This window comes from Salvelinus fontinalis, chromosome 5, assembly GCF_029448725.1.
Source record: "Salvelinus fontinalis isolate EN_2023a chromosome 5, ASM2944872v1, whole genome shotgun sequence".
Lineage (NCBI taxonomy): Eukaryota > Metazoa > Chordata > Actinopteri > Salmoniformes > Salmonidae > Salvelinus > Salvelinus fontinalis.
Window position 1 is genome coordinate 17,320,393 of NC_074669.1, and position 16,899 is coordinate 17,337,291.

General features: G+C 47.2%; 1 protein-coding gene across 8 annotated transcripts in view; it reads left to right on the plus strand.

The window, feature by feature from the left end:
* LOC129855227 (nuclear factor 1 C-type-like) overlaps window positions 1–16,899 on the plus strand; it is a 112,933-nt gene that overhangs the window by 87,034 nt on the left and 9,000 nt on the right. For 4 of the 8 annotated variants that reach the window (XM_055922651.1, XM_055922650.1, XM_055922655.1 and 1 more), the window contains 4 exons: window positions 5,577–5,701; window positions 8,595–8,705; window positions 10,920–11,164; window positions 15,238–15,412. In XM_055922651.1, coding sequence (XP_055778626.1) covers window positions 5,577–5,701; window positions 8,595–8,705; window positions 10,920–11,164; window positions 15,238–15,412 — 656 coding nt within the window. The remainder of the gene's footprint in view (window positions 1–5,576; window positions 5,702–8,594; window positions 8,706–10,919; window positions 11,165–15,237; window positions 15,413–16,899) is intronic. The other 4 variants (XM_055922649.1, XM_055922652.1, XM_055922653.1 and 1 more) reach the window with 4 other exon arrangements.

Here is a 16,899-nt window from a genome sequence, read left to right on the forward strand (position 1 = left end):
ACTAGCCAGCTACCACCCAGTAACTTAATCCTGCACCTTGGAGGCTGCTGCCCTATGTACATAGACATGGAATCACTGGTCACTTGAAATGGAACACTAGGGAAAGGGGGAAACCTAGTCAGTTGTACAACTGAATGCCCTCAACTGAAATGTGTCTTCCACATTTAATCCAACCCCTCTGAATCAGAGAGGTGCGGGGGGCTGCCTTACTCAACATCCACGGCGCCCGGGGAACAGTGGGTTAACTGCCTTGCTCAGGGGCAGAACGACAGATATTTACCTTATCAGCTCAGGGATTCGATCCAGCAACCTTTTGATTGCGCTAACCACTAGGCTACCTGCCGCCTAATCACTTTAATAATGTTTACATACTGTTTTACTCATTTCATATGTATATTCTGTATTCTACTGTATTTTGGTCAATGCCACTCCAACATTGCTCATCCTAATATTTATATATTTCTTAATTCCATTATTTTAGTTTTAAATGTGTGTGTATTGTTGTGAATTGTTAGATACTACTGCACTGTTGGAGCTAGGAACACAAGCATTTCGCTACACCCGCAATAACATCCGCTAAATATGTGTATGTGACCAATACAATTTGATTTGAGCAGAGCAGAGGCTTACAATCCAGGGCCTTCGTCAGTGTTATTGAGCAATAAGAAACCTTCTTTAGAACTTTAGTTAAGAAACAGATAGATGAGCATACAGGTATGTTTAAGGTGCCATACCTTTAGCTCGTTGGTGCAGCTGATAGGCTAGATCGAGTTGGAGAAGGTTTTGACCACGCTCTGGCTGTTCTCCAGACAGCGGTAACGCTGGAACGTGTCCCAGGCACTGTTGGTGGCCATGTCCCCTCCCTCAGAACCAGTGAAGATCTCCAAGTTCTTACAGTGGGGCATCAGCAAAATCTGTAGAGAAGACAGAAAGTTACAGAGGATCGAAGTAGATTTAGTATGGAGTCGAAGGGCTGAATCCCAACTGAAAATCTTTGTAGCGTGAATTTTTATTCAGGTGACATCAATGCATGATTTACGCAAACGTCTCAGTTGTGTCTAGGTGTTTAACAGTGTGTGTGTGGGGGACTAACCGAGTCAATGAGTGTGCATGGGGACTGGACATCACTGAGTGCAGAGTAGAGGGGCAAGCTAAGACGAACAGTGTAGTCCATCCCTGTCTCGAAACACTGGTCTGGGGAGCACCACATATCTGAGGAGACGAGAGGGAGGGAGATCACAAAACACTGGTCTGGGGAGCACCACATATCTGAGGAGACGAGAGGGAGGGAGATCACAAAACACTGGTCTGGGGAGCACCACATATCTGAGGAGACGAGAGGGAGGGAGATCACAAAACACTGGTCTGGGGAGCACCACATATCTGAGGAGACGAGAGGGAGGGAGATCACAAAACACTGGTCTGGGGAGCACCACATATCTGAGGAGACGAGAGGGAGGGAGATCACAAAACACTGGTCTGGGGAGCACCACATATCTGAGGAGACGAGAGGGAGGGAGATCACAAAACACTGGTCTGGGGAGCACCACATATCTGAGGAGACGAGAGGGAGGGAGATCACAAAACACTGGTCTGGGGAGCACCACATATCTGAGGAGACGAGAGGGAGGGAGATCACAAAACACTGCACTAAATCACACGCAAGAAAAGTGTATGCAAACAAAACACAGGCCTGTAATGCAAGGTGTATACAGACTCATAGTAATGTAGACTCATATACACAACACGTATATCCTACACTACACACTACACTTGCATATACAGACCCATTACTCACACTCTCACGCACAACAACCATACACAGAGAGCAAGACTAGGTGTGTGTTTACCATGATCCAAGGTGGAGGAAATGTTTGTTGAGATGGGACGCATCACCTCCTCCCACTGGTTCAGTAACTATGCCAGCACAACGGGTACATAGACATTGGAGTTTGATTCCCCTGGTCAGGACTCCACTGAGGGAGGTGGAGGGATACATATGTGCTGAGTTGTGGAGGGATACATATGTGCTGAGTTGTGTAAGGCACAATATGAGTTGCTGTTTTAAAAGAGGCAACTATGGATGATAATTTAGCCAAATAAATGATAACATACTATGTGGGACTGAGGCGAGCTGTACCCGTCCACGCCATTCGTCAGTCAGTATGGCTCAGTATTAAACAGCTTGCTGTCATTTCGTGCCCAACCCTCGTCTTGGAGAGCTATCCTCCTATAGGTTTTCACTTCATCCCTTACCTACACCAAATAGACAGCAGATGGTCAAGTCAATAGCATGTCATCCTCTCTACTTGACAAATGTCCTAACAACAATGACTCCATTCAACGTCAAAGCAATTAGAGGAACTCTCAGTACCACTAAGTTACGGGTAGAAGTCATGGTTAGGAAATCCCCAGAGTGCTGTGCATAGTGGAGAGCCAAGGTACTTGAAACAGAGTATCTCCTATCTCTGTCAGCTAAGCAGAGAATAACTTATCCACCACATAGTGAAAGTGGGCCTGGGTGGAGAAAGGGATGGAGAGAGAAAAGATGGTTAGAGGACATTCTCTCATTGTAACTGCCGAAAACGTGCCAGATTAAAAGTAATAAAATCTGTATTTCAAATAGACTGTATCTCAAAGTATTCTGCTGATTATGGCTTTGTGGTTGTGTTAACTAGGGCTGTGGCGGTCATGAAATTTTGTCAGCTGGTTATTGTCATGCAAAATACTGCCGGTCTCACGGTAGCTGAGAAATAAATAAAACAACACTTATTTCACTCCACGCATCAACCAGTGTTTGAGGAGCGTGCTCCCACTGTGCAAGAGGTGATATTCCGCTAAAACAATTTTAAAAATGATTTTCAAATGTATTTATTTTTATGACATTTTTTCTCACCAATTTCGTGGTATCCAGTTGGTAGTTCCGATCTTGTCTCATCGCTGCAACTCCCCAACGGCCTCGGTCAAGACATGCATCCTCCAAAACATGATCCACCAAGCTGTGCTGCTTCTTAACACACTGCCGCACCAATGTGTCCGAGGAAGCACTGTTTGAGCACTGTTTGACAGGTGACAGAGTCAGCTTGCAGGTGCAAGGAGGAGTCGCAAGAGCGCGATAGCCACAAGGAGTCGCAAGAGCGCGATAGCCAAGGAAAGCCCCTCGCCCAAACCCTCTCCTAACCCGGATGGCATTGTGCCGATTGGGCACCGCCCTATGGGGATTACGGTCACGGACGGCTGTGACACACCCTAGGCTGTAGAGGCACCTCAGCACTGCGATGCAGTGCCTTAGACCGCTGCGCCACTCGGGAGGCCTGATATTCTGCTGAAACTCTGTATGCCATGGGCTCTCCGACCCTGTTCCTGCAGCTACCCAGTGCTTAATTTGGGAAACCAAGTGAAATATGTTTGGGAACATTGATAGTGACATGTTTTCGCAACAAAATATATTTCACTAAACTGTTGACAGCCCCTCTCTGCGCTCAAGAAATGAATAAAGGAGAGAGGAGGAGATGGAAACGCATGGTGCTGAGATATTCTGTATAGCTGAAGGTGTGTCACCCAATTAATGAAGAAAATATAAAAAAATCCCTATTACTAGGCTATTCAAAATCAAATACAAATTCACTATAATTGTAGGCCAACTGTAAGCCGCCCTGCACAATCAATGAACCAACAGCATCGCCTAGGCCTATACGTTCTCTCCCAGACTCATGGATAGACATTTTGGAGCGTAGCAGAAGGTAACTAGTCCATCCAGTATGCATAATAATACAGTCCACACTCAAAGTTGATTACTCAAATTTGTTTAATTTTGGAGGATAGGCTAGATCAATTATATACCAAAGACATCTTTTTAATCAGTTTTGTTTGATGTTTTTCTGCCATGTGTATATGCGGTAGGCTATGTATTGTATAACAGCACAATCATATATTTTTTTACATTTTTAAGTTGGGAGGCTTGGGCTCAGAAGCCTATGTATAAGCTCTAATATGTGTATTGTGTTTTGAATGAATCATCACCTTAGAAAGCGCTGGCCATTTCGTTGTGTTAGGCTTTGAAACAACACCCACAATGATAATGTTTTACACTCAGCTTCAACCTGCTGTTGAACTTCTTTCTTCAAACTGATCCTCACAGTGAGGTGAGTTTAAAAGCACAATACTGTTTTGATGATGTGTTTGATGCGATTTTGGATTGTATTTACAGTGAAGTCAGAGTGGTTAGAGGGACAACAGAGCCCTGAGTACCAGGCCATTAGGACCTGATAGAGCGACAATAGAGCCCTGAGTACCAGGCAGTTAGTGACCTGATGCAAGGACAATAGAGCCCTGAGTACCAGGCCATTAGGACCTGATAGAGGGACAATAGAGCCCTGAGTACCAGACCATTAGGACCTGATAGAGGGACAATAGAGCCCTGAGTACCAGACCATTAGGACCTGATAGAGGGACAATAGAGCCCTGAGTACCCGGAAGTTAGTGACCTGATAGAGGGACAATAGAGCCCCGAGTACCCGGAAGTTAGTGACCTGATAGAGGGACAATAGAGCCCTGAGTACCAGGCCATTAGGACCTGATAGAGGGACAATAGAGCCCTGAGTACCAGACCATTAGGACCTGATAGAGGGACAATAGAGCCCTGAGTACCAGACCATTAGGACCTGATAGAGGGACAATAGAGCCCTGAGTACCCGGAAGTTAGTGACCTGATAGAGGGACAATAGAGCCCTGAGTACCCAGAAGTTAGTGACCTGATAGAGGGACAATAGAGCCCTGAGTACCAGGCCATTAGGACCTGATAGAGGGACAATAGAGCCCTGAGTACCAGACCATTAGGACCTGATAGAGGGACAATAGAGCCCTGAGTACCAGACCATTAGGACCTGATAGAGGGACAATAGAGCCCTGAGTACCCGGAAGTTAGTGACCTGATAGAGGGACAGTAGAGCCCTGAGTACCAGACCATTAGTGACCTGACGGTTGTTAGCAAGTTGGGTCCTACCAACGCATGTCCAGAGTGCATATGAGGAGATTACCGTGACTCAGCGGTCACATGAAATTTTACTGCGGTCATGACTCATGACTGCCAGTGAGGCGGTAATACAGTCACCGCAACAGCCCTAGTGTTAACTAGTGACGACCATGTTCATTGGCTCGAATTTTCATATATATTATTTAAATTATAGCAAAAGATTGCAGTTGTGAGAGCACGAATTTTGGGTGTGAGAAGAGAAATCCATGTGAGCATGTGGTTTATTTGTGAGAGCTCAGTAACTTCTGAGTCTTGACAAAACAGAACAAAAATCTCTGCTCTTAAATGAATATTTTTGCGTGCGGAAATTATGTGCCCGCGGGACCTCTGCGCTCTCGACTCAGTGTTTGCTTGCTCAATGATGTTTCATCTTCACAGCTCCATTTTGCGTGCAATGGCCTTTAGAGGGTATAGTTTGATGCCACAGCGTGTACGTGTACATTCTTTAGAAACTGTACACAGTTTCCCCCAGGAGCTCTCCATGTTTCACATTGCCTTCCCCTTATTTCCTCTTCCCTCTCTCCCTCTGTTTGACATCCAGGAGTAAGAGGCACAAGTCGGGCTCCATGGAGGATGATGTGGACACCAGTCCTGGAGGGGAGTACTACACCTCTCCCAACTCCCCGGCTAGCAGCTCCCGCAACTGGCAGGAAGACCTGGAAGGAGGTGAGCATCCCCTCTGGTCATCCACACAATCTCTTAGATATTGTATAGTTTTGTCCATTCTGTCATGTTGAGGACACTGGCTATCCTCCAACTCTTCAGTGATAACAAAGGGTGACTGAGTTCTGGTAACCATCTTAAATGTTCTTTATTTCGGGTATCAAGAAACATCAACATTCATACCTTTCATAATCACCGTGGGGAAACAGCTGAAATATCAGGCCATACTTTCACTTCAGGTACCTTGAAAGCTACTGACACAGTGCAAAAGAGCAAATGACAAATATATCATGTTATGAACTGCTGCACAGAAAGCCTTGGCTGCGAAATACGCGGCTTCAAATTTCCCAAATTGAGCCTGAAGTCGTAATTAATTCATGAACCAACACTTTTTGTGAAAGTCGACAAAAAGCCAAGTGGACCAGGGTACCTTGGAGCAGTATCCACAGATGCAACGTCCCAGTAGCTATCTTCTTTCTTTCCTCTCACCTCAGGCTCACGTACCAATTTGCTAGTATGGAATGATTTTCCTAACAAAGATATTTAGCAAAGTAAAGCTACTGTGTATCTCTCATCTAGATACAAGCAATTGTTTCAAGATGATTGTTTAAAGCAGTATTTTAAATATTGAAATGACAATATGCCTTTCAATATGTGTATTGTACAGTGTGGCCGTCCTCCCCCACCAGCACTGACCTGGTTCTGGTAAAAAGAGGAGGAGTAGGTTACAGCATGCACAGTGTGCTCCAGTGGTTGAGTGTGGGAGTGTGGGTGAGAGCAGTGCAAGTAGTCAGGTAGGTGTGCTGAGGGAGTGGGGCCTGGTAAGTGCACTACACGTGCAGGAGCATCGTTGGTATGGGAAGAGGATCCCCATCTTTACCTGAGTATTTAACACACACACATGAAACATTTTAACACACTGTGTTTGTGCTATTAGGGGAGTTTATAGGCCTCCCATATAATCAATGTTGCGAGGTGATGCTGTTTAATTGTGGTGGACTCTCCACACTACACTAATAGTGTCCAGTGGCCTGTTAAGGGGCCTAGTGGTGTGTCCGGGGCTTTGTGGTGCTGTTAGCCAGAGTGGCCCCGGCTGGGCCCCTGGCCCCAGGAGCACCCCAGGCTGCTGATGCTGTAACCAGAGCTGTGGAGGTCAGAAGAGCAGAGCCGGCCCCTCCCTCCCAGCCCCGACCCCCTCACAGGCCCTGTAGGAGTCTGGTCCAGCCCTCCTCATGTCGTGCTCTCTCTCTTCCTGTCTAGACAGCCCTAACAAGCTCCTCTTTATGGGTGGCTGGTAGCCTCGAGCATTGGGCCAGTAACCGAAAGGTTGCTGGTTCAAATACCGGAGGTGATAAGGTGAAAAACATCTGTTGCTGTGCCCTTGAACAAGGCATTTAACCCTAATTGCTCCAGGGGCACTGCACAATGGTGACCGTGGCTGTGACCCTGCAGGTGTCTCAGGGGGAATTGGGATATGAACAACAAAAATCCATTACACACTTGTGTGTCACAGGACAAACTGAACACCCCCCAAATTAATATTTAACAACCCCATCTGATTGCTCTGAGATGGTGGGGGGGATACTGGTTGAGAGGGGAATGTTTGTGCACCTTCCCCCAGGTAGAGGAGGTCAGGGGAAGCTTGCGTCAGTCTGTAGCGTGGGGATTGGACTGGGAAGGTAAAGCCTGGCCTCCTGTAGAGCTGTGGCTCTGGACAGCAGCACTACCAACCATCACTCTGTAGACTTTCTTAAACAAGATATACATTTTCAAGATATTGTAATGTAAATGTAATGTGTCAAATACAGTAGGAAGATGTGTGGGTTGGAGACTGAGCTGAGATATCAGTCAGATTAGTGTGATCAGGTAATTAACATCAGTGCTGTAATGGCTGCCCCTGCCTAGCCCCCAGCACTAAGCCGGACGTGCGTGTTTATCCTCTGAGCAAGTCTCTTGTTGAACCTCATCTGCACCCCTGCCCTCTGACATTCCCGAAAAGATGTGATTTGCTCACTCATTCTGCTCTGAGACAGAGGGCTAGGGGCGGATGGCTGGGGCAGAACAGGGGAAGAGGAAGCTGTCAGATAAGCCTCTCTCTCTCTTTCTGTTTTCCCCCCCCCTCTCTCAATCTCTCTCTCTCTCTATCACACACTCTCTCCTTGCTCTCTCTCTCTCCATCTCTTTCTTAGAAAATAATTAGAGCGTTAGAGGGGCATAACTGTATAATGTGTGAGAGAGAAACCTCAAAGTCATCACTCCATGACTGACAGACTGTTTCTTCCACTGCACAGTATCACAGCAACAACATGTACACTGTCTGCTCTGCAACTCCAAAGAAGGAAACAAAGAAAGAGCTGTGCAATCTTAAGACTCTGATCTAAAACAGGCCCGAGTTGGGTGGAGAAAGTGTTCCTAGCACACATTCTGTTATCAACAAGTGTGCGATAGCAAACTAAACACGGAGGAGTAGGACAGTAATATCACTGCTACAGAGACACACATTTGTTTAGCACATGTAAGCAACTCTGGTATCAGGCACTGCAGGCCTCTTGGGAATGTGAGTGATCTACCTAGGCGAACCTGATTTGAGGTAGATCTGACCAAAACATAATCTTGTTTCTGATCCTATTGTTTCGTCTCAATGAGGAAGTTAGTTTGGAGCGTATGTGCTTTACTGCATCGTACTGCAGAGCTGATAATGACTGACTGGGTCATCTCAATGCACCCTGCCACCCTGTGGTGAGCTCCTGCCATTACAACAGCCGTGTAGTAGCAGATTGAACTTGACAATGAAATGTAGGGTCTTTTCAATATCCTCCACCAGACAGTCATTATTATTATGGGAGTCGCAGTGGCGTCAGTAACACCCTCTGTGTATCTCTGTCTCTGTGTCCAGGCATGTCCCCTGGAGTAAAGAAGACAGAGATGGACAGCCCGTCTCCTCAGGAGAGCTCCCCACGTCTCGGCTTCACACAGCACCACCGGCCCGTCATCGCAGTGCACAGTGGTCAGTACACACAGTCTTACGCATGTCACCCACCCACACACATTTACAGGAGACATCTTGTCACTGTTGCCACAATCTACCAAGCCTGACGCGCGTACTTCTCCTAGGATGTGAGAAGAATGTAGTCGGGAAAGAGAGAATGCATGTTTCATACGTCAGAAAAGACATGTTTCATACGTCAGAAAAGACATGTTTCATACGTCAGAAAAAACATGTTTCATACGTCAGAAAAGACATGTGTCTTACGTTAGAAAAGACATGTGTCTTACGTCAGAAAATACATGTTTCATACGTCAGAAAAGACATGTTTCATACGTCAGAAAAGACATGTTTCATACGTTAGAAAAGACATGTGTCTTACGTCAGAAAAGACATGTTTCATACGTCAGAAAAGACATGTTTCATACGTCAGAAAAGACATGTTTCATACGTCAGAAAAGACATGTTTCATACGTCAGAAAAGACATGTTTCATACGTCAGAAAAGACATGTGTCTTACGTTAGAAAAGACATGTGTCTTACGTCAGAAAATACATGTTTCATACGTCAGAAAAGACATGTTTCATACGTCAAAAAAGACATGTGTCTTACGTCAGAAAAGACATGTTTCATACGTCAGAAAAGACATGTTTCATACGTCAGAAAAGACATGTTTCATACGTCAGAAAATACATGTTTCATACGTCAGAAAAGACATGTTTCATATGTCAGAAAAGACATGTTTCATACGTCAGAAAATACATGTTTCATACGTCAGAAAAGACATGTTTCATACGTCAAAAAAGACATGTGTCTTACGTCAGAAAAGACATGTTTCATACGTCAGAAAAGACATGTTTCATACGTCAGAAAAAACATGTTTCATACGTCAGAAAAGACATGTTTCATACGTCAGAAAAGACATGTTTCATACGTCAGAAAAGACATGTGTCTTACGTTAGAAAAGACGTGTCTTACGTCAGAAAATACATGTTTCATACGTCAGAAAAGACATGTTTCATACGTCAGAAAAGACATGTGTCTTACGTCAGAAAAGACATGTTTCATACGTCAGAAAAGACATGTGTCTTACGTCAGAAAAGACATGTTTCATACGTCAGAAAAGACATGTTTCATACGTCAGAAAAGACATGTTTCATACGTCAGAAAATACATGTTTCATACGTCAGAAAAGACATGTTTCATATGTCAGAAAAGACATGTTTCATACGTCAGAAAAAACATGTTTCATACGTCAGAAAAGACATGTTTCATACGTCAGAAAAGACATGTTTCATACGTCAGAAAAGACATGTTTCATACGTCAGAAAAGACATGTGTCTTACGTTAGAAAAGACGTGTCTTACGTCAGAAAATACATGTGTCTTACGTCAGAAAAGACATGTTTCATACGTCAGAAAAGACATGTGTCTTACGTCAGAAAAGACATGTGTCTTACGTTAGAAAAGACGTGTCTTACGTCAGAAAAGACATGTTTCATACGTCAGAAAAGACATGTTTCATACGTCAGAAAAAGACATGTTTCTTACATCAGAAAAGACATGTTTCATACGTCAGAAAAATACATGTTTCTTACATCAGAAAAGACATGTTTCATACATCAGAAAAGACATGTGTCTTACGTCAGAAAATCAACCCTTCTTCATAGTTAAGATATTGTCTAAAAGTTTGCCATTTTTTTTTATGTCTGTACCTGTTGAGGTCATCCTGGTGTAGGTACTGACTGCAGGCATTATGCTTTAAACAAGACAAGCTTCCTTTCAGACAATGCAATATTTTGTTTTTTTAATTGAACTCCCCGTTAACACTTTCTGACAGGTAATTGTTTGTGGAGACAATGAAGAGTAATCTATGAGCAGGTATTGTTCCCCAGCCAAACGTCTGCTGGATGATGCATGAACAATTAAAGCTGCTGTTAAAACGAATTGACTATGTTAGCGAGTGGTCCTGATAAATAATAGTTGCCATAAAAAATGTCATAAGCTCACGCAACAGATACTGTACCAAGGGAGAGTCGGAAAGATTGAGTCATTTCATTGTTTTTGCAAAAGCACACATCTTCAATGTCACTTATCTTATCTCAAGCGTATCATAATTGTGGACCATGAAAAAGTACATTTATGTACATATTCTCTCTTCCTCTGTCTTTCTTTCTCTCTGTCTTTCTTCCTCTCTTTTCTCCCTCTCCCTCTCTCTCTTTCTCTCTCTGTGCAGGGATCTCTCGGAGTCCGCACCCTTCCTCGTCTTTGCACTTCCCCACCACCTCCATCCTGCCCCAGTCCACCTCCTACTTCCCCCACACCGCCATCCGCTACCCGCCACACCTCAGCTCCCAAGACCCGCTGAAGGACCTGGTCTCCCTGGCCTGTGACCCGTCCAACCAGCAGCCCAGCCCAGTGAGTCCAGCCCATCTAACAACTCTAACTAGGGCCCCGAGTTTGTCCTGGTCAGGTCATTTGGTCAGTAAAACTTCTGCCCCCTACTCATTACTCATACTAGATAGGAACCCAGTAGAGAGAGAGTTGGCCTCCAATTCACCATGTTTTATGTGTTCATCTAGCAGAACCTATAGTATGACATCGTCTTTGCACCATGATTTCATGGCAAGACCTTAAGTTTGAAGTAATGTTAATTAAAGTTCACTCACTCAGAGGGTGTGGTTTATTCAGAGAACTGTGTTATTTCCATTTGTTGTTTAAATGAATTTGTTTATTTATTTATTTGGATCACCATTAGCTTTTACAGAGGCAGCAGCTATTATAGATTCACCACCTAATCGTTTGTTTGATATTTAATTCCTTCATGCTTCATGTTTCCTATGTCGTCACCCTGTCTCAAATGGCCTGTAGACTGCATGAAATGCCATTTCATTCCCATATTCTCCCCCACCGTGGTCTTTACTAGTGGACTGGGGATACTCTACTGTAGGTGACGTAACCTGAGAGAGCGGCAGGTTTCCCTCACGTAGCTGTTACTCCTCCTCCCCTCGGCTCCAAACTGCAGAATGGAGCCACCACAACCCTCCGTGACTCTCAGATTGATTAACACGCCCTGAAGGCGGCAACAATTCAATAGATCTGTTGCCATAAAATCATTGTAATAACTGTATGTGTTTCAGCCAACTTCTTCGATTATTACCGTTATTCAATGTGTTGGCTGTCTGGTAGTACAGTAGTGGTGAATCCCCCGTCACACAGAGGAAAATAAGCCTTCAGTCTTCCTGCTCTGTTTAGACTCAGCCTGCTAGCCCTGCTGATCCTGGGACCAGACCAGCTCCTCAGACATGGTTACACTCATTACCAATATGTGACATAGACCTGAGAGGACCTGCCACTGCACCACATGCAAAAGACCCCTCTTCTCTGCTTTAAATAGGCCGGAATTACAAGCCAAGTTGCTCAATGAAGCTGTCATACTGTTTCTGTATTGACTTGAAAGGGGTGAAGGAATGGAGGGAAGGGGTGGGATGGGGGGGGGGGGGGGCACTAGAGGAATGAACCTGAAGGAGATTCCAGTACGTCTCTGGCAGTGATGCTGATGTTGGCAGAGTGCATAAGTCTGGCACAGGGAGAGAGGAGAGGATAGACATTTACTTGTATCAGAAGTGCCCCCAGCAGCAGCCACGCTGGGCTCTGCTCGGCCAAGTTTCTGCAGAGTCATTGAAATTCCCCCTGCTGCAGTGCGACTGCAGCCAGGCAGTCACAAAGGACGAGCTCATGGCACCACAATGTAGCTGACTCATTTGCTCATCCATTGTTGTGGAGGACAGTGAGTGAGCAGTCCTCTCCTCTGGAGAGGGGAGAGTATCTGAAAGCCAGGCCAGCCAGGGGAAGAGCAGCCATGGATGGAGGGGAGGATGGATGACTAGCTGAGCAGTGCAGTGCCCTGGACATTACTCGCTCTCCCTCCTCTCTCCCTCCCTAACTCCCACATACACACACACCAGTGGAGGCTGCTGAGGAGAGGACGGCTCTTAATACTGGTTGGAACGGAGCAAATAGAATGGCATTAAACACCTGGAAACCATGGAAACCATGTATTTGATGTATTTGATACCATTCCACTGATTCCAGTCCAGTCATTACCACGAGCCCGTTCTCCCCAAGTTAAGGTGCCACCAACCTCCTGTGACACACTCACACACACTCACACACACACAGTGCTGATGGAAAGAGAAAGCATGTGTATGTGAGAGAGAGAGAGTGAGAAATAGTTGAGGAGAGACAGGGCCAGTGCAGTGGCATGTAGTATTCTACCATCTGTGCTACAGCAGTGATGCTCCCCTACTCCTCCCAACTCCCACAGAGCTGACGTGTTCCCTCCTCTCTCCCTTCACAGCTGATGTGTTCCCTCCTCTCTCCCTTCACAGCTGACGTGTTCCCTCCTCTCTCCCTTCATAGCTGATGTGTTCCCTCCTCTCTCCCTTCACAGCTGACGTGTTCCCTCCTCTCTCCCTTCACGACTGGCGTGTTCCCTCCTCTCTCCCTTCACAGCTGACGTGTTCCGTCCTCTCTCCCTTCACAGCTGACGTGTTCCGTCCTCTCTCCCTTCACGGCTGACGTGTTCCGTCCTCTCTCCCTTCACAGCTGACGTGTTCCGTCCTCTCTCCCTTCACGACTGACGTGTTCCCTCCTCTCTCCCTTCACGACTGGCGTGTTCCCTCCTCTCTCCCTTCACAGCTGACGTGTTCCGTCCTCTCTCCCTTCACGACTGGCGTGTTCCCTCCTCTCTCCCTTCACAGCTGACGTGTTCCGTCCTCTCTCCCTTCACAGCTGACGTGTTCCCTCCTCTCTCCCTTCACAGCTGACGTGTTCCGTCCTCTCTCCCTTCACAGCTGACGTGTTCCCTCCTCTCTCCCTTCACAGCTGACGTGTTCCGTCCTCTCTCCCTTCACAGCTGACAAGTTCCCTCCTCTCTCCCTTCACAGCTGACGTGTTCCGTCCTCTCTCCCTTCACAGCTGACAAGTTCCCTCCTCTCTCCCTTCACAGCTGACGTGTTCCCTCCTCTCTCCCTTCACAGCTGACGTGTTCCGTCCTCTCTCCCTTCACAGCTGACGTGTTCCCTCCTCTCTCCCTTCACAGCTGACGTGTTCCGTCCTCTCTCCCTTCACAGCTGACAAGTTCCCTCCTCTCTCCCTTCACAGCTGACGTGTTCCGTCCTCTCTCCCTTCACAGCTGACGTGTTCCCTCCTCTCTCCCTTCACAGCTGACGTGTTCCCTCCTCTCTCCCTTCACAGCTGACGTGTTCTCTCCTCTCTCCCTTCACAGCTGACGTGTTCCCTCCTCTCCCTTCACAGCTGACGTGTTCCCTCCTCCCTCCCTTCACGACTGGCGTGTTCCCTCCTCTCTCCCTTCACAGCTGACGTGTTCCCTCCTCTCTCTCTTCACGACTGGCGTGTTCCCTCCTCTCTCCCTTCACAGCTGACGTGTTCCCTCCTCTCTCTCTTCACGACTGGCGTGTTCCCTCCTCTCTCCCTTCACAGCTGACGTGTTCCCTCCTCTCTCTCTTCACAGCTGACGTGTTCCCTCCTCTCTCCCTTCACGACTGACGTGTTCCCTCCTCTCTCCCTTCACTGTTGACGTGTTCCCTCCTCTCTCCCTTCACAGCTGACGTGTCTCCTCTTTCCCTTCACAACTGACGTGTTCCCTCCTCTCTCCCTTCACAGCTGACGTGTTCCCTCCTCTCTCCCTTCACAGCTGACGTGTTCTCTCCTCTCTCCCTTCACAGCTAACGTGTTCCCTCCTCTCCCTTCACAGCTGACGTGTTCCCTCCTCTCTCCCTTCACAACTGACATGTTCCCTCCTCTCTCCCTTCAAAGCTGACGTGTTCCCTCCTCTCTCCCTTCACGACTGACGTGTTCCCTCCTCTCTCCCTTCACAGCTGATGTGTTCCCTCCTCTCTCCCTTCACAGCTGACGTGTTCCCTCCTCTCTCCCTTCACAACTGACATGTTCCCTCCTCTCTCCCTTCACAGCTGACAAGTTCCCTCCTCTCTCCCTTCACAACTGACGTCTTCCCTCCTCTCTCCCTTCACGGCTGACGTGGCCCCTCCTCTCTCCCTTCACAGCTGACAAGTTCCCTCCTCTCTCCCTTCACAACTGACGTCTTCCCTCCTCTCTCCCTTCACGGCTGACGTGGCCCCTCCTCTCTCCCTTCACAGCTGACGTGGCCCCTCCTCTCTCCCTTCACAGCTGACGTGGCCCCTCCTCTCTCCCTTCACAGCTGACGTGGCCCCTCCTCTCTCCCTTCACAGCTGACAAGTTCCCTCCTCTCTCCCTTCACAACTGACGTCTTCCCTCCTCTCTCCCTTCACGGCTGACGTGGCCCCTCCTCTCTCCCTTCACAGCTGACAAGTTCCCTCCTCTCTCCCTTCACAACTGACGTCTTCCCTCCTCTCTCCCTTCACGGCTGACGTGGCCCCTCCTCTCTCCCTTCACAGCTGACGTGGCCCCTCCTCTCTCCCTTCACAGCTGACGTGGCCCCTCCTCTCTCCCTTCACAGCTGACGTGTTCCCTCCTCTCTCCCCTCACAGCTGAATGGCAGTGGTCAAGTGAAGTTGCCCAGTCACTACATCTCCTCCCAGATGCTGGCGCCCCCTCCGCCCCCCGGAATGCCCCGTCTGACGCTGCCCTCCGACTCCAAGTCCAGCACCACCACCTCGGACGGGGGAGCCAACTCCCCAACGTCACCCAGTAAGTGGGCCGTTGGTGAGCCTGCTACTCCCAGCCTCTAGGTCTTCAGTGACTATAGTTTGTGTGTGTGTGTGTGTGTGTGTGTGTGTGTGTGTGTGTGTGTGTGTGTGTGTGTGTGTGTGTGTGTGTGTGTGTGTGTGTGTGTGTGTGTGTGTGTGTGTGTGTGTGTGTGTGTGTGCGCGTGTGCGTGTGTGCGTGTGTGCGTGCGTGCGTATAGGGTTGTTATACAGAGAATGACTCATTTGATTGGATGATTCATGTCATTTTCTAAAACCTGTGCCCTCAACCCATCACACTTATGTGCTGGATATGATTCTAAAAAACAAAGCATAAATGATTCAGCACCTGAAGGGTGAGGCTATTGTCTCTCAGTCCTTTATGAGAAAGAGAGCGAGAGAAAGCATTCAGGCGTTGCAGACTTGTAATACAACTCCTACTCCCACCGTCATTAATCACCATCATCTAATTAAGAGACATACAGGACAGATCAATATGCGTACCTACTGCCGTGAGGACGCTGTAACAATGCCAATAAATCCTCATGTGGGATTTTGATTGAAATCTCTGCAAGTTCCTCCACTATGTCAGCTTCCATTAGTGATCCATTCAGTCAAACTGTATTGGAAAGTTACAGTACAAAGTTAGTTGGATGCTGATATAAACTAACAGTGCTTAACTGTCCATAGATCAGTGACCAAGATGTGACCTATTATGGTGTGATCAGTGACCTACTATGATGTGACCTACTATGATGTGATCAGTGACCTACTATGATGTGATCAGTGACCTACTATGATGTGATCAGTGACCTACTGTGATGTGATCAGTGGCCTGCTGTGATGTGACCTACTATGATGTGATCAGTGACCTACTGTGATGTGATCAGTGACCTACTGTGATGTGATCATTGACCTACTATGATGTGATCACTGACCTGCTGTTGTAACCGATGTGAAATGGCTAGCTAGTTAGCGGTGGTGCACGCTAATAGTGTTTCAATCGGTGACGTCACTCGCTCTGAGACCTGAAGTAGCTGTTCCCCTTGCTCTGCAAGGGCCGTGCCTTTTGTGGCGCGATGGATAACGATGCTTCGTGGATGTCAGTTGTTGATGTGTGCATAGGGTCCCTGGTTCGAGCCCAGGTTGGGGCGAGGAGAGGGACCGAAGCTAAACTTTTACACTGTGATGTGACCTGCTGTGATGTGATCAGTGACCTACTATGATGTGATCAGTGGCCTGCTGTGATGTGATCAATGACCTACTATGATGTGATCAGTGACCTGCTGTGATGTGATCAATGACCTACTATGATGTGATCAGTGACCTGCTGTGATGTGATCAGTGACCTACTATGATGTGATCAGTGGCCTGCTGTGATGTGATCAATGACCTACTATGATGTGAACAGTGACCTGCTGTGATGTGGCCTGCTGTGATGTGATCAGTGACCTACTATGATGTGATCATTGGCCTGCTGTGATGTGATCAATGACCTACTATGAT